The sequence below is a fragment of the Fistularia commersonii genome, chromosome 18 (genome assembly GCF_037954325.1).
Source record: "Fistularia commersonii isolate RoL2024-O1a breed Wild chromosome 18, RoL_Fcom_v1.0, whole genome shotgun sequence".
NCBI classification, from domain to species: Eukaryota; Metazoa; Chordata; class Actinopteri; order Syngnathiformes; family Fistulariidae; genus Fistularia; species Fistularia commersonii.
Genome location: NC_141301.1, coordinates 6,418,784 through 6,440,744, shown reverse-complemented (window position 1 = coordinate 6,440,744; position 21,961 = coordinate 6,418,784). Strand labels below are relative to the sequence as shown.

At 40.8% G+C, this 21,961-nt stretch overlaps 1 protein-coding gene across 5 annotated transcripts in view; it reads left to right on the top strand.

The window, feature by feature from the left end:
- Window positions 1-21,835, top strand: part of hip1 (huntingtin interacting protein 1) — a 67,101-nt gene extending 45,266 nt beyond the window's left edge. For all 5 annotated transcript variants that reach the window (XM_086164702.1, XM_086164701.1, XM_086164698.1 and 2 more), the window contains 15 exons: window positions 3,146-3,247; window positions 8,686-8,880; window positions 9,022-9,169; window positions 9,255-9,341; window positions 13,833-13,940; window positions 14,632-14,768; window positions 14,867-14,977; window positions 15,093-15,151; window positions 15,219-15,312; window positions 16,559-16,659; window positions 17,541-17,646; window positions 17,781-17,904; window positions 18,421-18,482; window positions 19,184-19,301; window positions 19,424-21,835. In XM_086164702.1, the coding sequence (XP_086020828.1) occupies window positions 3,146-3,247; window positions 8,686-8,880; window positions 9,022-9,169; window positions 9,255-9,341; window positions 13,833-13,940; window positions 14,632-14,768; window positions 14,867-14,977; window positions 15,093-15,151; window positions 15,219-15,312; window positions 16,559-16,659; window positions 17,541-17,646; window positions 17,781-17,904; window positions 18,421-18,482; window positions 19,184-19,301; window positions 19,424-19,428 (1,557 nt within the window). In that variant the 3' untranslated portion in view covers window positions 19,429-21,835. The remainder of the gene's footprint in view (window positions 1-3,145; window positions 3,248-8,685; window positions 8,881-9,021; window positions 9,170-9,254; window positions 9,342-13,832; window positions 13,941-14,631; window positions 14,769-14,866; window positions 14,978-15,092; window positions 15,152-15,218; window positions 15,313-16,558; window positions 16,660-17,540; window positions 17,647-17,780; window positions 17,905-18,420; window positions 18,483-19,183; window positions 19,302-19,423) is intronic.
- Window positions 21,836-21,961: the final 126 nt, after the last annotated feature.

The window sequence follows — 21,961 nt, the reverse complement described above, 5'->3', positions numbered from 1 at the left end:
CACAATACTTTCCACAAATGAGTATAAGACAGAACCTAAAATTAAACTTAAAATTAATACTTTTCTCAAAATTTTTCTCAGTAAATTGTACCTCCTTATCTAATCTATTTTATTTCAAAGGATTTAAAGATTATAAAACTGTATTAATCCACCTTAATTTATGTCAACTTTCCCCCCTATTTCAAGTAGCTAAAACTGTGAAAGTTTCATCATTGAAAACCAGTTTGAACAGCATTACAGTGGAGATGTATTAAATGTAAAAGCAAGACTGGTGGTTGTGTGCTGTTTTTTCTGTTTTGTTATCTTAAGAAGAAAAAAGTACAAGCCTTTTATTTAGCCACACTCATTGTTCTATACAGTAAAAGCATCAGCAAAATTTGGTTACGGCATTTAATCCAACATGGATAAACCATGAGCAGTAGCCAGTCGCTTAGTAGCGCAGTTCAGAGTTCATTGTCTTGCTCATCAACACTGCAACAGAGTAGGAGGAGCTCAGGAATTGAACTTCAAACATTTGATACCAAGGTAACTGCTCAACCACCTGAGCCAAGCTGCCCCTTTAATACTAAGTTTAAAAACTACAATCAAATTGTTATGTCTGGGGAGGTTCTCAGTTGCCCAGGTCACAGTGAGGTCTTGTTGAAATCATCTTGTTTTGGCTATTGGACTTGAATTTCTTCGCTTGAAGTACATGGACACATGGGTCAAGATCAAGAAGAATGAGTTCATGTTGTCCAACAGATTTCTCTCTTTTGTTTCTTTTCACATTCCAATCCAGGTAATCCCTCTAAATTGCTCTTTTTTTTCCAATGGAAGACACCTCCATGAGCATAACAACCCCCCTTACACCAGGTTTTTACAGATCAACTCTTCTATTTACACAACAAGCCACCATAATCTAGACCAGCCCAAAAACGTGGCTCTTAAAGTCGTAAACTCTCCATAGGTCATTAGAACTGAAGAAGTCTCGGATGAGGGGGGAAACGTAAAGCACGTGCCGCTCCAGCATTCGCCGCGCACAGCAAAAAAAAAACGAAAAAAAAAACCAAACAAACACAAAAATCAACATGAACGTAACAGCCGCGTATGTCTCGGCTGTTGGCCCTAAGTACGAAAATCCTCCACCTTGTTTATTTCCACTCCCTGAAGCCTCAGTATCCCACCTCGGCCCCTCTCATTCACACATATGCATTCTGTCTTCCAGTAGCTAACCTTCATTCTTCTCCTTTCAAGGGCATACCCCTCGATTTTCCTCAACCTGTTTCCTGCTCTCACGATAGATCACAATGTCATCTGCAAACATGGTCCTCTGAGATTCCTGTCTAACCTCATCTGTCTGCCTGTTACTCAGCACTGCAAGAAGGGGCTCTGAGCTGATCGCTGATAATTTCCCACCTCCACCTTGAACTTCTCTGTTACATCTACAGCACATCTCACCACTGTCTCAAATCTTGCATACATGTCCTGCACCAGTCTAAAATACATCTCTGCCACTCCTGACTTCCTCAGACTATGCCAGAGTTTCTCTATTTTGGCACCCTGCATAATGTTCTCAAAACAAATACTGCACCTGTAATACTTTTTCTGGGCATAAAACCATACTACTACTGCTCACAAATGCTAGCGTCTGCTCTCAGTCCAGTGTCCACTACTCTTTCCCACAACTTCATTGTACAGCTCAACAACTTTATCCCTCTTTGGTTACCACAATTCTGCATTTCTCCCTCATTCTTCTAAAAATGTGCACTATCACACCTCATCTCCATTCCTCAGACATATTCTCACTCTAAGATCGTGATAAGTGGTCTAACCAGAAACTCTACTGCTGTCTCTCCTAGACACTTCCATATCTCCACAGGTATATCATCAGGACCAACTGCCTTTCAGCTCTTCATACTCTTCAATGCCCTCCTCAATTCACTTTGACTAATCTCTGCTACTTAGTGGTCTACAATGGTCACCTCTTCAAGCCTTCCTGCACTTTCATTTTCCTCATTCATCATTTCTTCAAAGTACTCTTTCCATCTTCCCATCACTTGCCCTTTGTTTTGCCTTTGCTACCTCTATCTTTACCTTGCGCTGCATCTCCCTGTACTCCTGTCTATTTGGGTATACTCCTGCACTTCCTTATTCCATGACCAAGTACCCATATCTACTTTCCTTCCAGATGACAGACCAAGTACTCTCCTACCTGTCTCCCTGGTCACATTATCTGTAGTTGTCCCGTTATCTGGAAGTTCTTCCTGACAACCTAGAGCCTTTCTCAACTCCTCCCTGAAAACCATTCAACACTATTCCCTTCTCAGCTTCTACCACTTTGTCCTCTACTCTGCCTTTGCCTTCTTTATCTTTCTTGACACCAGATTCATCTTACAATCGACCATTACCATGCTGTCCCACTATGCTTTCCTTGAGATTACATTGTGTATACAAGATTGTGTCTACCTGCATGCACCTCCCTCTGCTCTTATAAGTTACCCTATGTTCTTGCCTTCTCTGGAAAAAAATATTCACTACAGGCATTTCCATCCTTTTTGCAAAGTCGATCAGCATCTGTCCCTCTGGGTTCCTGTCTTGTCTTGCCCATCACTTCTTCATCCCCTCCATTGCCTGCGCCAATATGTTCATTGAAGTATTCACCAATTACCACTCTAACCTCTGGGGATATTCTGCATCACTTCATCTAATTCACTCCAGAAATTGTTCCTCTCTAACTCACATTCCACCTGTGGAGCATAGCCACTACCAACATTGAGCATTGCACCTTCAATGTCCAGTTTCAGACTAATAAGTATCCGACACTCTTTTCACCTCCAGAACATTCCTAACAAACTTCCTTCAAGCTAAATCCCACTCTATTCCTCTTCCTGTCAGTGCTATGATAATACAACTTAAAACATGCTCATAAGCCTCTAGCTTGTCCAGCCGGTCTCTCATATATCCACCTTACTCCTCTGGATCATGTCAACCGACTCTAGCTTTTGTCATCGACCCATGTTTGAAAGTCCCTACTCTCAGTCACACACTCTTGCCTTTGACATTTTAGTCATTCAGCTATCAAACTCTGAGATCTGCATACCATTAAAAAAAAAAAAAAAAACATTAAAAAGGTGGTCACAAGTTGGGCTGATTTGTTTCTGTCCAGGAAAGGGAACAACTGGAGCAGCTTCAGGAAGTCAAGAAAGAACTTGTATCCAGCAAGGCAGAGTTGGACATTCTGAAGACCACCATAGCTTCTTCACAACAGGTTCAGTCTTCTCTTTACAAAATGAAAAGAGCGTGCATGCACGCGTATATTGATTAAACATTCCTTATATCCATATGTACCACTTCTACTGCGAATGTCATTTAACCATCTTGTTTGTGTCACACCATTTCAGCTACTTTTTTCATGTCTCTCTATTACAAACGTGACATTTACAAAAAACAGGAAAAACAAGCAGAGCTCTTGAATATTCCTCACCTCAACCAAGATGATTATTAATTCATGGGATTTCCTAACAGTAACAATATCATTCTAAAATGATATTAAGAGAACGGATAGAGAACAAAGGGTGATCAGCAAGTGTGTCAATGTCGGCAAAATGGTCAAAAAGGGTACATTTGTTGATATATGTTAAAATCTATCATAGTGAAAGTTCAAGTTGCCCTAAATCAAATACTAAAAATGACATTGACCAATTTTAAATCATAATGGCAGAAGGATATAGCACTATTTTGCTAAACCGGCATTCTATTTTTGATGTCATTCTAAATACCAGTAGTAAGGGTTTCATTGTTCATGTTGTATAAATTCAGATGTTCAGATTGTAGATCTTATCAAAGCTTAAGGATTTATGCCACAGGAGAGGAGACTTTTATTAATAGCACTCCAGAAAACCTTGGTTCCACTGTCTCCCCAATGTGGATCAATAAAGTATCATCTTTTCTTCACATGTGTAAATCACAACATCTCAGTCTTCTTTAATCATATCTGGCATTTTTTCAAATTTTAATTAACAAATAATGTCGAAGGGGAAAATTGGTGGCATTAAATTGTGTTCATCAAGCTTTGAAGTCACACTATTTGTTAACATTGTTCCTTGGGACTTATTTTGCCTTCAGGCTATTTATACAGTTGTCTCATGGCCCTCTTTCTCAGTCTAGATCCATAAACTCCTTGTTGCTATCTGTCTGAGCCTCCTTATTAATACTTGCATTTTAAGCCACTTTAATTTCACCTCCCATGATTAGATTGTTATCCTTCTACGGGACTTTGAAACATCTTTCAACTTAATTTTTCAATCTCCTTATTCTCTGTATAACCTTGAAGCTGCCAGGAAATAAGGCATTCATGAGGGATGTGCATTTCACCTAATGCAACAAATTCATACACCTGTTAATATATGTTTATCAAATGTGAATTAATGTACATTTGTAGTAGCCGCAGTTCAAAATGATATCTAATATCAAATATGAAATAGCCACCAATTCTGTACAATGAATCTTGGTATGAGATCTATACATAAATATCAAGATGGTAACAATACTGCAGTTCATATTCACATGTAGTATATATTTCTGGACTTATTTTCTAAAGATACTGTGAATGACAGACTGAATGATAATATGTTTCTACATGTGGCCCTCTGATTGAATGGTAACCTCTAAATACCAGCTGGAGCTGGCTCCCGCCCCCTGCTAACCTGTCCAGGATAAGTGGGAGAGGCAATGAATGAATTGATTAAAATAATTGCTACCAACACATCCCCGAACACTGCCCCGAAGATTCCAAAAAAACAAATCACAAAAGTCCTGAAAGACTCAAGGGTTAACAAACAGAACTCCTCGAATTGTTCCGTGGGGACAAATAAAGTTTCTCTGATTAGAAAGGATAGGACAGTACAGTGTATTAACATGTTATGAGACATTTAAGTATCAACTTCATGAGGCACAAAGTGTTTGAATCAAATTTCATCAGTATAATAGTAAAGCCTTTGCTTTTTGGTATAGATAGTTTTTGGTGATAGCCCAGAGGAAGTCTCATATGATTACAGTTTAATGCTTTCTTTCATAACAGAATGTTATCAGTGACATCATAGTTAGTCTGTAATGCAACAACATAAGAAAAGTTTGCTATAAATATCTAATTTAGCCCCCAGCAACTTTAATGGTTTCAAAATAGTTTGTTGTAAATAGTGGGTTACAAAAACTTGTAACTCTTATAAACTTTTTTTTTTTGAACATTTAGTAGAACAGGTTCCTTAACAGAGTCATACACATTCTTACAAAACCTCATAACAAGATACACATTATACAGTATTCTTTATAGGTCACTTATTTCCTCAATAGCAAGCGAAAAATAAAATAAAAACACAAAAAAACATCTAACTCAGTCAAATAGAGATAATATCTTCAACTCTCCAAATATTTTTTAATGGGTGCCCATTTGTTAAGATATAGGTCTGTCTGAAGTCGTAAGTTTGCTGTTATGCGTTCCATGCAGTTTACATCCTTAAGCCTCTGACGCCACTGGTCCAAGGGTAGGTGGGTGGGATTTGAGCCAGTTTACTGTGATCATTTTATGTGCAATTGATAGAAGAACTCTAAGCGAAAACACCTGTTTTTTCCTTAAATTGCTTGTTGATGCTGTACCCATAATAAATTGCTGTGGATCAATTGGTCTGTTTAATTTTAAAATCTCACTTATTTGTTTTTTTACCTCTTCCCAGAATTTCATCAGTTTAGGGCAGTCCCAAAAAATGTGAGAAAAGTCCCCCGTTATGCCACAGCCCCTCCAACACAGGGGAGAACAGTTATTATCATAAAAAGCTATTATCAAAGGAGTTAAAATACCTTATTCTTAACTTCCAGCTGAACTCCCTCCATGTTGGGCTGCTTCAACATTTTTGCCAGGGCAACCAAGAACTCTCCCATTCTCCATCAGCAATCACGGCATTAGATTCCAGTTCCCACTTAGCTTTCCCATCCAGTGTGTCTACTAAAGTGTCCATACGTATCCTGCCATATATATCTGATATTGTATTTTTAATGTTCATTTTGTTCTCAACTATCTCAATCCAATATTGTTCAAAATTAGTTGAAGCTTCTTTAATATTGTCCCATTCTTTGTGTGTCATCAAATAATGTCGAATTTGAAAATATCTAAATAAATCCTTAGTGTCAATGTCATATTTTGCCTGAAGTTGTGAAAAAGCCCTCAGAGTTCTTCCTTCAAATAACTGATTTATTGTGATTAAACCTTTCCCTGCCCATCTAAGGAAACCACTGTCCATCTTTGCTGGCAGAAAGTCACCTGCTGCTGTTATTTTTGCTGCCCTTGATAGAGATAGAGGTAGATTCAGGAATCGTCTTGTCTTTTCCCAAACCTTAAGTGTATGGTTTACATATTCATTTTGTATCTTAAGTCCACGTCTTGCTTTTGAAAAGGGAAAGAGTTGAAAGTGACACATTTTTAACTGAACCTTGCTCTATATGCACCCATCTTGTGTCTATATCTAGTTTTATCCATGAGACCAATTTTCCAAGTTGTGCTGCCAGGTAGTAACCTCAGAAGTGTGGCAAGGCCAATCCGCCCTTATCTCTGGGTGCACAGAGTATTTTCATTCTCACTCTGGGCCTCTTGTTCTGCCTTATATATTTGGAAATGGGCTTATCCAGTGATGTAAAGGTAGATACAGGAACAGTGATAGGCAGAGCATTGAACAGAAACCGCATTCTAGGTAGGACATTCATCCTGATACTTTCTATCCTCCCAACTAAGGACAAAGGAAGCACCTCCCGTCTTTCCATGTCATTTTTGATCTGAGAAATTAGTTAACCGTAATTTGCCTTATATAGCTGACTTGTGTCGTGTGTGAGAATGCTTCCAAGGTATCTAAAGCCCCCTTTTGACCACTTTCACCTCCCTATCCAAGCATGTCGGCCAGCATCCTGTTATCATCATTGCTTCTGATTTCCCCTCATTCACCTTGTACCCTGACATCTCCCCATAGTCCCTCAGGCATTGCATAAGGGCCGGTATAGATGACTGAGGATTTCTTATAAACAAAAGAACGTCATCCGCGAACAATGAAATTTTTTGCATCTCCCCTCCTTCATCTACTATTCCCTCGATCTGATCGTTTGTCCTTATCAATTCAGCAAGCGGTTCGATACACAATGCAAACAAAATTGGCGAGATTGGGTTCCCCTGCCTAACTCCTTTTTAAAGATGAAAAAATTGGGAGCAGTACCCATTCACCCTGACCCTTGATATTGGGTCTTTATTCAGTGCTTCAATCCATTTTATAAATGTCAAATTAAATCCCATTTGTTCCATCGTAAATTTCAGATATGTCCAGTCCACCCTGTCGAACGCCTTCTCAGCATCTTGACGAAGCATTGGCGGGTGAACTGAATGTCTTGCCACTGATTGTACATTTTATGCTCTTCTAACATTATTTGCTCCTTGTCGACCTGGTATGAAACCGGTCTGGTCTGGATTAATCAATTTACCTAAGTACTTCTGCATTCTATTTGCTAATATGGCACTAATAATCTTTACGTCATCCCCCAACAAACTGATCGGCCTATAGGCACCACAATCTAATGGATCTTTCCCCTCTTTGTGTATAACCGTTATTACTGCCTCAGACCTGCTCTTAGGTGGGTCATTTTCCTGTAAGGCATAATTAAAGATCTGGCAAAGTTTTGGCACGAGCTCCTCTCCAAAGGCCTTATAAAATTCACCTGGTAGACCATCTGTGCCAGGGGATTTGTTGTTTTTTAATGACGTCTTGTATCTCGTTTTCTCGGATAGGAGCTATTAATTCGTCCGCCTCAGATGCAGAGAGTTTTCTTAAATTAAGATTTTTGAATATATCTTCTAATTCCTTTTTGTCTTGTGTTTCTCCTGATGTATCATAAAGATTTTTATAGTACGTATGGAATGCCTCAGCTATCTCCTCTGGGTGGGAGACCTCGGTCAGAGAGGAGGGATGTTTTATCTTAGGGACAATACGGCTTATAAACTTTTTAAATGGTATAGGTCCTGGCCTTTACATGTATCCAGGTCTATTAATAAATCTGCACTCTAAACTTTTATAGTATTTAGACTCATAGAAATTGGTGATACCTGGAGACTGCAGTTTTTATTCTCACACAACTACCTCTCACATACATGAATTGATTCAGGTGTCTGAATTCATGCAAAGGCATCTTGTTAATTAAGCCTATTCCACAGTTATCATCATAATGACTTCTTTTTTTGGCAGGTCACAGCATTAATCTCATTCTGTATCATACTGTCATGTCATAACAGGAACATTTTATCCAACCAAGTCATCCTGTGGACATTTGAAATAGAAATTATTAGTTTGAATTGTTAACCTTGTAGGCGGCATGGTGGCGCAGTGGTTAGCACTTTGGCCTCCCAGCATTAAGGACCCTGGTTGATTGGAAAAAAAATTGGGAAAATTGCCCCAAATAAATGAGTTAGTGAATGATTGTTTATCCATAAATGTGGCCAGTCCAGGGTGTACCCCACCTCTTGCCTGATGACAGCTGCGATTGGCTTCAGCATCCCCCGTGACCCTGAGTGGAAGAAGGATAAGCGGAAGATGGATGGATGGATGGATGGATGGATGGATGGATGGATGGATGGATGGATGGAAGTTAACCCTGTATATGTTCACTTTCTTGCAGGCTTGTGAGGTGCTTAACAATCAGCTTGCTGCCCTGAAATCTGAGAAAGAGGAACTCATCACATCATTGTCCAAAGCAGAGGCAACACTTGCTGTTCAGGGGGAGAGGCTACATCAGGTCCAAAGCCAACTGGACAGTGAGAAGGAGAGCAGAGTGAAGACAGCAGAAGCCTTGCAAAATCAGATTAATGAGAAGGTAAGGATTGAATGAGCCTGGCTATTAACTGTAATTAACTAAAAGGTATAGCTAGCTCCAAAAAGTTGTAAACTTTGTCGAGTGAGCTTTCATTTTACCAATTATATTGAAATCCTTTCAAGTGGGTCAATGTGCCAACAGGAAAACAGAGAGCAGATGTTACAGAACCATTTGGCAGCAGTTCGCTGGTCCAGTCTGCAAGTGGCTGTGGAAGAGGCTGAGAGGATCATCCAAGACTCACTGACTCAGATTGACGAACCAGCACATATTAGCTGCACAAGTTCAGCAGGTTGTAATTTGCTAACACATACTTTGTGAAAATAATCCACTTTTGAGCAATGGTAAGTTATGCATGAACGTCTCCCCTTCTCTAGACTACCTAGCATCCAGATGTCAGGCCTCTTTAGAATGCATGAACAGACTCATCTTGGCAAGAAAGGCTTTCACTCAAGATAACACAGGTAAACAGTCTTGTGATCATACAATTAATTTAATTTTACACACAAACGCAAATCATATTCCTTACTGTAGTAAGATATAGATAAAATGAAGAGCCAGCTATCCATCCATCCTCCTTCACTTATCCAAAATTGGGTCACTGGAGCAGCAGCTGGAGCAGAGGCCCAGACTTCCCTCTCCCCAGCCACATGGTTCAGCTCTTCTGGGGGATCCGAAGGCATTCCCTGACCAGCCGAGAGACATAGTCTCTCCCGCGTGCCCTGGATCTTCCCCATGGCGTCCTCCTAGATGAACATGCCTGGAATACCTCCCCCGGGAGGTGTCCAGGAGGCATTCTGACCAGATGCCCAAGCCACCTCATCTGACTCCTCTCTATGCGGAGGAGCAGCGTCTCTACTTTGAGCTCCTCCCAGATGGCTGTTTGTATCCAAATCTCGTTCTTTTGGTCATTACCCACAGCTTGTGACCATAGGGGAGAGTAGTAACGTAAATTGACCAGTAAATTGAGAGCTTCGCCTTCTGGCTCAGCTCCTTCCTCACCACAACAGGCCAGTAAAGAGACTGCATCACTGCAGACGCTGCACCAATCTGCCTCTCGATCTCCCACTCCATCCTTACCCTCTCTTGTGAACAAGAGCCCGAAATATTCGAACTCCTCCACTTGGGGAAGGACCTTTTTCCTGACCTAGAGTGAGCACTCCACCTGTTTCTGGTTGAGAACCATGGTCTTAGATTTGGAGGTGCTGATCCTCATCCCAGCTGCTTCACATTCGACTGTTACCCATTCCAGTGAGAGCTGGAGATCATGGAGTGATAAAGCCAACAGAACAACAACATCTCCAAAAACCAGACTCAGTCCTGTTACCACCAAACCAGATCCCCTCAACACCCTGACTGCACCTAGAAATTCTTTCCGTAAAAGTTATGAACAGAATTGGTGAAAAAGGGCAGCCCTGGTGGAGTCCAGCTCTCACTGGAAACGAATCCAAATTATAATCAACATGGGGGCCAAGCTCGTATAACCGGACTCAATACTCCATATTCCCGGTGAACCCTACAGAGGATTGCCCGTGGGAGATGGTCAAACGTCTTCTCCAGATCCACAGAACACATGTCGACTGACAAACTCGCATGGCCCCTCAAGCACCCTGCTGAGGGTATAGAGCTGGTCCACTGTTCCAGGACCTGGACAAAAACCACACTGCTCCTCCTCGATCCGAGGTTCAGCACCACTCAATAGACCTTACCAGAGAGGTAGAGGAGTGAGATTGCCTTGTAGTCCGAGCACACCCTCCGATCCCCCTTTTTGAAGTTCCCCCCCTGTCTGACAGTCTAGCGGCACTGCCCCGACGTCCACGCAGTGCTGCAGAGGCGTGTCAGTCAAGACAGCCCTACAACATCCAGAGCCTTGAGGAACCCAGGGGGGCACCTCATCCACCCCCAGGGGCCCACTACTGAAGAGGTTTTTAACTGCTTCAGCAACTTCAGCCCCGGAAATAGGCAGGCCCACCCAAGAGTCCCTCAGCTCTGCTTCCTCATTGTCTTTTAACGAGATCGAGGAGGTCTCTGAAGTATTCTTTCCAACAATCTTCAACGTGTTGAGCTGAGGCCAGCAGCGCCCTCTCCCACTGTATACAGTGTTGAGGGAGCACTGTTTACCCCTCGCGAGCCATAGGATGGTGGACCAGAATCTCCTCGAGGCCCACCAGAAGTCGTTCTCCATGGCATGGTTTCCCCGAACTGCTCACACGCCTGAGTTTTTGCCTCGACAATCACCAAAGCTGCATGCCACTTGGCCTGCTGGCACTTGTCAGCTGCCTCCAGAGCCCCACAGGCCAAAAAGACCCGATAGGACTCCTTCAGTTTGACAGCATCCCTCACTGCTGGGGTCCACCAGCAGGTTCGAGGGTTGCTGCCCTGACAGGCACCAACTGCCTTACAGCCGTAACTCCAGTCTAGTCACAACAATGGAAGCACAGAACATGGCTCATTCTGTCTCTATGTCCCCTGGCTTCCTCGGGACACAGTTGTAGTTCTGTTGAGGGTGAGAGTTGAAACTCCCTCTGACATGGCACTCTGCCAGACTTTCCGAGTAGACCCTCACTTTACGTTTGGGTCTGCTAGGGCTGACAGGCATCCTCCCCTACCATTGGAGCTGATAGGTTGACTTCTCCACCCCTCTCTTCATCCGAGTGTCCAGTACATGTGGTCACAAGTCTGACAATGCGGCCACAAGGTCGATAAAAGAAATGCGCCCTAAGGTGCATTGGTGCCAAGTGCCCTTATGGACACCATTATGCTTTAACATGGTGTTCGTTATGAGCTATCATAATGGGCACAGAAATACAACAACAAAACACTGCTTGGGTTCAGATCTAGAGGGCTGTCCCAATCACACCAGGTCACACTGTCATTGCCCATATAAGTGTTGAAGTCTCCGAGTAGAACAAGGGAGCGCTCTCTAACATCCCCTCTAGGGATCCCAAGAAAGGTGGGTAAACGGAACTGTCATGAACAACAGTTAGAACCCGTCCCCCCACCTAAAGGCAGAGGGATGCTATCCTTTCGTCCACCGGATTGAACACCAATGTACAGGTGCTGAGTCGGGGGGCAATCAGAATGCCCACACCTGCCCAGCGCTTTTCACCAGGAGCAACTCCAGAATCCAGACTCCATGCTGTGCATTGAGGTGAGTCTGACTATATCTAGTCAGAATCTCTCAGCCTTGCCCACCAGCTCGGGCTCCTTACCCACCAGAGAGGTGACATTCCATGGACAAAGACCCAGCTTCTGCAGCTGAGGGTAAGACCGCCAAGGTCCCCTGTCAACGTCCAGCTAACATTGCAACCAACCCCTTTGGCCCCTCAAATGGGTGGTGAGCCCTGGGCAAGAGGGACCCACGGTGTCCCTCCGGGCTGTGCCCCACCAAACCCCATGGGTGCAGGCTCGGCCACCAGGTGCTCACCATTGAGCCCTGGGCCTGGCTCCAGGGGAAGCCCCCAGTGACACACATTAAGGCAAGGGAAAACTGGGTCCAAAGTCTTGTCATGGATAGTCTTTTGAGCCATGCTTTGTGTAGTCACTCACCTGGGACCTGTTTGCCTTGCAGGGGCATAGAGTCCCCAACGTCATAGCTCCTAAGATCACTGGGACATGCAAACCCCTCCACCATGATTAGTTGGCAGCTCAAGGAGGGGAATGAAGAACCTTTTTAATTCATTCATTCACACCATTCAGTACTGGAATATTTCAAACATTTCAATTGTTAAAGAGGACAAATAGCTATCTTGATTCTGGTAGGGACTTTTATGCCCTTAAATGTCCCAACTGTGATGTATCACAAATTGAAATACATTTTTTGTTTAAATGTCTAATATTTTATCTAATTCCAGAATTGCATGTAGCATTAACATTCTTTTCTTATTCATTCATCATCTATACTGCTTATCGTGCACATAGGGTTGTGGGGCTGTAGCCTATCCCAGCAGTAACTGGACCAGAGACAGGGCACATGTTGGACTGGAATCAATCACATTGTCACATATATGGACATAAAACCATTCACTTTCTCAATTATGCATCTGGGCAATTTATCATCCTCTTTTATTTATTCATTATCAGTGACATTTATCCTGCATTCAGGGTTGGCATGTGTCTGGAGCCTATCCCAGCTGTCATTGGGCAAGAGGCAGGGTCCTCACTTGACCAGTTGCCTGGCAATCAGAGGGCCTCAAACAGAGACAAGCAACTATTCACACTCCTATTTAGATGTCTTGGCAACATAGAGCCCTCTCTTAACATAATAAAAACAAATTGTTTAAAAAGGTCATTGTTAGGAGCAATACTGCACTACACTATTACCTTTTTGTAGTGTTAGCTGCCTGTCTCAGCTTCGTTCAATGCTAAACAGAGTTGTATTTTATTTTGGATATAAAGAGACTCCACTATGCGGCACGGAGGTGGAGTGGTTCATGCTTTAGCCTCACAGCACGCCTGGTTCAATTCAACAAGGGCACTTTTCTGGGTGGAGTTTGCGTGTTCTGCTCGTGTCTGCCTGAGTTTCCACCGGGTTCTCCAGTTTCCTCCCACAGGACAAAAACATGCAGCAGGTTAACAGGAAAAAATTGCCGTGAGTGAGTGAGTGAGTGAGTGAGTGAGTGAGTGAGTGAGTGAGTGAGTGAGTGAGTGAGTGAGTGAGTGAGTGAGTGAGTGAGTGAGTGAGTGAGTGAGTGAGTGAGTGAGTGAGTGAGTGAGTGAGTGAGTGAGTGAGTGAGTGGTTCTCTGTCTGTATATGTGGCCCTGCGATTGACTAGCAACCAATCCAGGGTGTACCTCGCCTTTCTCCCAATGTCAGCTGGGATAGGTGCCCCCACAACTCTGAGTGCAGGATAAGTGGCAGATGATGGTTGGATGGATGGGACTCTACTCCTGCTAGATTTTGTGCTACTTTTTAAGCGTTTCTTCATTTATATATTTATTTCTCTGTCATACAGGCATGTATGAACTCATACGAGTTGTGACCCAGTGTGGTCACTTAGTGGGTGACACCATTGTTCAAGGAAGTGCCATCTCTCACATGGTGCCTGTGGATCAGGCTGATGGTAAGATACATATTTTCAAGAGTGTCTTTATTATGTTGCGTGATATAATGGGACCCGGCACTCACACTCCCAGGAAGTGAGCTGGTTGAATTGTCTATAAAACTTTCAATTTTATGTTTTTATAAGTTTTGGCGAATTACTCCAAAACATAATGTCACTAACCCTTCATTCCCCTTCATTCGTTTAGCTCCTGTTGTGTTTCTGGTGTCAGAGAAATTTTACCAAATAATAGATTAGTCTGTGATTCTCACATTATTCTCACCTGAGGATCCACATTTTACATAGACATAAAGTTACAAACTATAGTTTTGTGACGCAAATATATTTCACAAAAAAATATCAGTTATCGACATTTTGGCCAAAGTTAGTCCCTTCATAATATAAAGGCAGGGAGACTTGTTTTTGTCTTTAATGAGATCAGAGTGTTATTTATTGAACTTTAACCTGCATTATGTGATATTTAAAACTGATTTAATTAGCTTAAAAATACAATTTTGTTGTTGGAAAAAGCAGAACACTAATTTTGTGCACCTTATTAAATTGTAATTTCTGTGAGTTACTTTTTTCCCTTCAAAAATTGCTCTTCAATACATATTTTAGTCCTGACCCATCAGTTAAGAATATTTCCTCTGTAATTTTAGCACTTGAAAATATCCAAAAAAAAACATCTCCAATTACTCCCTGTGGGCAGCTCTGTCAGAGAGTGTGAAGACATGTGGGGCTGAGACATTGGATTTGCTTGGTCGCATAAAGACACAGGAAAGCGTTGGGCCAGGGGACGCCAGCAAGCTGAAGGCAGCACTTGAAGCCATTCTCATCACTGCAGAGGTCAGCAGCTTTTAAATATCTTACTTGTGATTCGAAATTAGACCTGTACAATGTTTAAGTAATGCCAACTATTTCTTTCTCTTTCATTTTGGGTTCAGAAACTGCGTCCTCGAAGATTAGAGCTACAGCAGGGAGAGTTGGGAGATCTAGTAGAGCAGGAAATGGCCACCACTTCAGCTGCTGTCGAATCAGCTGCATCCAGGATAGAGGTATATTATTGCACCGTGTATATTTTGTTTATCTACATACTGTTGAAAAATTTCCTCCTGTTTCAAATCATAGTAGCTTCAAAGTCTGCTTATTTTTCCCTCGTATTTTCAATAGGAAATGCTCAACAAATCAAGAGCAGTTGATACAGGAATGAAGATGGAAGTCAATGAGAGGTAAATTTCCTCTTTCTTTTCTTAAATGTAACACAAAAGAAATTCACTGCTCTGTCATACCCTGCAGGATATTGGCTTCTTGCACAGAGCTGATGGAGGCAATCAAAGCGCTTATTCTCTGTTCCAAGGATCTGCAAAGGGATATTGTGGAGAGTGGAAGGGTGAGTTACTCTACTGTGCTTCTTGTCTCTCCTTGCTGGGGACAAAAGTGGAGTTTTCATGAAAACTTGAAAACAAACTAATGGGATAGGCAAGCCGATGGATTTGAATATATCTAAGAAAAGACAAGAATCAATTGATATTGACGATGAACAATAGTTATCTGTAGCTTAAACAACAAACAGTATTTAATATCTTATCACATTGTAATCCTGCTGTAACAAGTTCATATGGAAACTATTGAGTTACACTGGTTTAATGCACACCCACTGGAGCAACCGAGAAACATGATCAGTAATGTAACTTTGGGTCATCGGGTGTTTCGGGTGTTGCCAAGGCATCCCAACTCGGGTGTGACAGGAGTGACTGGCCTGGAAACCCTCAGGATCCAATCTCAATGGGGATGCTCCAAGTCTTCACCCTTTGGGCTGGCATTCGTCTGTCAGCTTCATATACTTGACCCTCTTCTTCTCAAATGCCTCCTCCATCCAGTCTTTCAAGGGCACAGTCAATTCCAGCAGTACCCCCTACCTTGTTGATTCTGACACAAGGACCAATTTCAGCTTGAGTGTGGTAACTGCAATGGTATCTGGGAATTTAAGCTGCCTGCTCAGCTCCACCTTTTTTTCCAGCCCTAACAAAGTAAATGGAATGCCTGGCTGGCTGTTGCTTCCTGTTGAGTTAGATCACTAGCTGATCCCTTAGCACCAATAATGCCCCTCACTCAGGGATTTCGGGCAACAGCTCAGGAAGTGCTCCAGTGATTTTCTCTGACACAGAGAGCAAGTGGGTGTCTCTACCAGAACCATTTTGACAAGCTCCATTAAATCAGTGGTAATGTCAATTTGCAGAAATGCAATTTGCCATTTTTCTTTGAATAATTCAAATAATTTGTACACTTTTTCCTTATTTGTACATGTTTTTGATATTTCCCTGACAATTTTCCAGTGCTGAGAGCTATCAAACAAAATGACAGCACTGAACATTTTTATTCCATTACAAGTCTTCCTTTGCTCTTTATTTCTGCTCTGTATGGCAAGCCTATTTAATAATCTCCTGACAGTTATTAGTAATTTTTAGATTTTTCTTTTTCGTTGTTATGTCAGGGATTATTGCTCTTCATGTCAAGATATTTTTGATCTCACCATTTCAAAACTTACCATAGTCTTCACAAAAGCTAGCTTACCTGGTGGAATGCATTTAAATTTATATCTAGGTCTGCCATGTGTTTTATCCTTTAATCGCCAGGGGGCAGCCTCAACAAAGGAATTTTATGCCAAGAACTCGCGCTGGACTGAGGGTCTTATTTCTGCTTCCAAAGCAGTTGGTTGGGGAGCCACTGTTATGGTGTAAGTAAAGGTCCTGTATCTGTCGTCTGTTCATGAATATTGGTTTAATTGTGAGGTGTAATTTCTCTTGATGTGCTAGTAAAAAACCATAATGGGAAAACAGATTACATGCAAAGTCATTTTCATGATTTGTTCTTCTCACTGGAATTTGCAGAATAGAAATACAGCAGTCAAATATAGAAACATTTTTATCAAATATTCAGTATGGAGATATTCATTGTTGTTTTTTGAGTGAATGCTGCTTTCAGAAGCTGTACATTTATTTATTCATTTATTTATATGCTGTTTACCCCCCCCCCCCGAAAACCTTTAAGATACAGTATGATTTAAATTTGGCAACTAGCCACTAAAATCAGAAACATCCCCAACATTTAACTCAAACAACCATCACATAACAAAATGCTACAAGAAATTTTGATAAAATAATGGAATAAAATGTAAACATACACAATCTCTGTACAAAAAAGTAATTTGAGATTCCTTCGAATGCGGTCAGCAAAATTCTGCAAAAAAAACTTTAACCAAAACATTGACTTTGATCTTGAAATAGTTTGCCAGAGGTAAATATTATTACTTATTACACCTTGAAATATAAAGACAGCATTCGCGTGTCTCTCTGTGTAGGTTCAAACTAGTCCCAAGTGTAGTTCGCAATATAGCTGTTCTTGTGTTTAATTTCCCATTACACTATTTTCAGAAAATAAGAATCAAATCTTTTTAAATGATTTTTGAACTTTTTCAGTTGAGTCAGTTGAGCCAAGCTGTGTGAAATTTCTTTTCTGGAGCAGATATGGCACACTGTACTATATATCTTATCAAAATGTGGCTTTTGAATTGTCCTTGTCTTCATAATATGGTAATCTCCTGAATCATGTTGTCAGGGATGCTGCTGATCTGGTTGTTCAGGGCAAAGGGAAGTTTGAGGAGTTGATAGTATGCTCACATGAAATAGCTGCCAGCACAGCACAACTGGTTGCTGCTTCAAAGGCGAGTAATGACTATTTATACAAGCACAATCACCACAGACTATACAGGTTGTTGCTCATACTTGAGCAACTGCTGCACTTCGTTTCCAAATTAACATGTCCAACGTGTGATGTCTCTAATTTTTCCCTCTCTAGGTAAAAGCAGACAAAGATAGTGCCAACCAACATCGTCTTCAGCGTGCATCCCGGTGTGTCACAGAAGCTACTGCAGCTGTTGTGGCCTCCACCAAGTCTGGGAAGTCCCAGATTGAAGATAAAGGTAAGGGAATTTGATGGATGTATTCACGTACAGATTATGCCTCAAGTCTGGACAACACATCCTTATACATTCAAAAAAAAAACCTTACCGTGATGTACGAAAGAATTGTCTGTTTATATGTCAGAAAACTATGATGCGCAATTTTGTTGTAATTTGTGCTCAAACTTGATTCAGTTCTTAAAAGAAAGTTGCATGGATGTTTTTCATTGACATTGTGACACATTCAATTTATTGAAATTATATTTACATGACAGCTGTAGATGAAAATGTAATGGATGATTTGTAACAGATTGTCATAAAAAATTACCATCCAATCAAATTGGAGTAAATTTAGGATGTCCAGGACAAGTCAATTCTTACAACAGTATTCAGATTTGAGTTTATCAACTTTTTAAATAATTTTCTTCTTACAAACATCTCATGAGTTTCAAGATTTTCAAAGTTAACAAATACAGTTAACTCATAGTTCAAACTGTGCACATTTGATTTGTTTTTTTTCCTCTTATCACATGAAAGATACAATGGACTTCTCCAGCATGACTCTCACACTGATCAAAAGGCAAGAAATGGACGCCCAGGTGAGCAACAGTACAGTAGTTCAAACATGTAACAACTATGTAACTATTCGTGTTAGATTTTTTACGAAGTGATTGTGAAACAATTAGTCCCTATTAAACAAGTCTACTATATCAACCAAAAATGAAAAAAATATGTGCTTTGTTACAGAGAAGACTAACCATAGTCCTCCATATTCTTCTCCTGCTTTAAATTCAAGATTTTTATTGTCATATAAGTTGTAATAGTTTAAGTAAGTAATAAATGCAAGCTAAGGCAATAAATACTAACTATTAAAAAATAAGGCGTGAAGTGGCTCTTCTGCAGTGTTAGCAGTCAGAGGGGGTTTGTAGTGTGGGGGCTGTTAAGGAGTCTGACAGCTTGTGGGGAAAAACTGTTCGCATGTCTCTTCGTTCTTGCTTTCATACTCTTGTAGTGTTTACCTGATGTAAAAAGTGTGAATAGGATATATAGTTAAAATATTAAAGATGGGAACAATCATGGGAACAATCACCAGGATCCACTGAGAGAATTACCATAGAAACTGTTCATTTTTCCCTATACAATGCAACCCTAGCTTTGTTGTCTTAATGCATGATACTGTGTGTGTGTGTGTGTGTGTGTGTGTGTGTGTGTGTGTGTGTGTGTGTGTGTGTGTGTGTGCGTGCGTGCGTGCGTGCGTGCGCGTGTGTGTGTGTGCGTGCGTGCGCACATGCGTGCTCAGGTACTGGTACTGGAGTTAGAAACACGTTTGCAAAAGGAACGGGAGCGCCTTGGGGAGCTGAGAAAGAAACATTATGAGCTAGCAGGAGTTGCAGAGGGCTGGGGAACGGAAGAGGATGGTGAGGATACATGTTCACCACTTAACATAGATATGCCCCGCGTGGACAATGATGCTGATTTTTTTTTTCAATTGTAAAAACAAACAAATTAACCAAATGTGCTTCTCTCTTCACACACACAGGTTGAACCTTCTCCCGTGTCTCCCTTCTTCCAAGAGAGAAAGCTTCAGCCTGCCTATTTTTTAATTTATATACATTTTTAGTGTCTTTATCCCTTCATTCCTTATGAATTGTCTTTTTTTTTCTAACCCAACTGACAAGGAGCTGAATTTCTAAACCTGCTTCTCCACCCACATAAAGACATAAACATCAAGGGCTCAATATGAGTGGAAAACAAATGGTTAGAGTCAAAGGGAGTAAAGAAAGCTTTCCAGACCTCTCTCCCTCACCTTTTACCTGTTATTTTTGCTCTCTAAGACTTTGTTGTTTGATAGAAATAGTCAATTTATATTGTCAATCATCCCAACCATTGACTTAAAGTGTTTTCCACTGTAAATCCTTATGTCATCCAATTATACGAAATCAAAGTTGATGTTGGTATGGGGGAGGTATGAGACGTCTTCCCTCTAACCTTGAAAAAAAATGTAACCATGTAGCATTGGTGCACGTTATCCTTGTTCAAGTGCAGAAGTCATTTGTCTGAAATCTTGGAAAGCAATGGGAGTCAGAGCAGCCCCTTAACTGCTGGTAACTGGTAAAATTTTCTGCTACTTATTCCTCACTGTGAGTTAACTCAGCTATAAAGTCCATGCTGCTCAACTGTCTGCAGCACCTGAGTTCCTGCTTTTTTCTTCCTCGCTGTTGTAACGACAATGACTGTTAATCTCAGACTTATTTACCAACATCGAAATCAATCCTGTCAACGTGCAGACCTGGTGGGTTTTATTCAGTGCATGAAACTAGCAAATGTTTTTTTTCCCTTCAAAGACAACTAATGACCTCTTGCCACATTTGCAAAGGTAGCAGTGTATTAATGGTGGCCTGATGATTGATGTACCATACATACAGTAACAATAATTGGACATATTGCATTCAAAATTTTGAAGTAGCTGTTGGAAATAGAATCTTTTTGTATTGGGAAAAAGTCTAAACATATAGGGTGTGTGACATTTTTAAGTTCCAAGTTATTTTGTAAAGTCAAGACTCTGTATCTGGGGCAGACCTTTGAGAATGGAGCCTGTATTGTATGAACACCATACTAATGTGTTCATGGAGATAAATAATCAGCTTGCTTGAAGGACGATGGTATTTCGATAGAACCTGGAGTAGATGTAAAATAAACTGCTTGAATTGTTAGTTTTAAGTGTTAATCCAACTTCATAAATACCACAACGCTGTCCGTTGACGACTGAGTACTACAGTTTTTTTATGATTTTATGTGTATTTCCAAGTAAAGAATTGACAGCAATTGCAGTATTAGATAGCTTCCTTAAGACCATACAGCTGTGTATATAAGACATTAGCTTTATGTTAATAACTACATAACTACTGTCATTTGATTTCAAAGTAACCAACTGCATCAGATATTTTATTTTCCTGATGAAGATTCACATTAACAGAATAAGTTGCGAAGTGGTGCAATAAAAGGCCCTTATTTTCTGGTATGAATCTAAAACACTTTCCCATGTTGAATCACTATTTGAGCAAACGATGAGATTCTTGGGCATCGCCATCCTGGAGCTTGTGTCATTCTGTTTGATGACAATAATGATTCTCTGAATTTGTCCTGTGTCTTAATGTGCTCATATTCTGAGCATCTCTTTATAAAAGTTGAATTGTCACACTGGGTATTTCACAAGTGCTGGTTTAAACATATATGCTAATGATTCTAAAACACCTGTTTTAAATAACTTGGAGAAGCAGATAGCAGTGAAATTGTTTGCCAGAGGTAAAGTGTATTATTGATTTGATGATACCTTGAAATATAAAGACAGCATTCAAGTGGCTCTCCCTGTAGGTCAAAACTCGCTAAGTATAATTGCAATAAAGCTATTCTTTTTTTTTTATTTTAGTTGTGTTCCATCGCCCCATCAACACAGAGGAAATGGTCACATTTCATGACGAAAGTTGGAAAACAATGCATTTAAAACGTTTGGAATTCTGCCAATGTAGATATTCCATTCAAATGTCTTTACAGTTGATGTGAATACACCTTGAGAGCTATTCTTTTTTTTTATTTTAGCTGTGTTCCATCGCCCCATCAATACAGAGGAAATGGTCACATTTCATGACGAAAGTTGGAAAACAATTCATTTAAAACATTTGGAATTCTGCCAATGTAGATATTCCATTCAGATGTCTTTAGAGTTGACGTGAATACACCTTGAGTGATTACTGATTGTATTTTTTGTCTAAATATTCTGTATTAACTGTTCTGTCTTCAGTCTACAGAAGAAGGTTTGCCAGGTTTGGAAAAAAATATTTTTGCAAGATATGTATTGAAGAATTATGTATCAAGTCAGGATTCAGGCAGCACAGTGGTGCAGTGGTTAGCACTGTAGCCTTGTATCAATAAATCTATTCCTGTGACTAAGTGGGGCCTTTCTATGTGGAGTTTGTGTGTTCTCCCTACAATCTCTAGCTTATACCCACAGTGCAAAAGCACATACCAGGTTAATTGAAAACTAAATTATCCAAAGGTGTGAATGAGAGGGTAAATG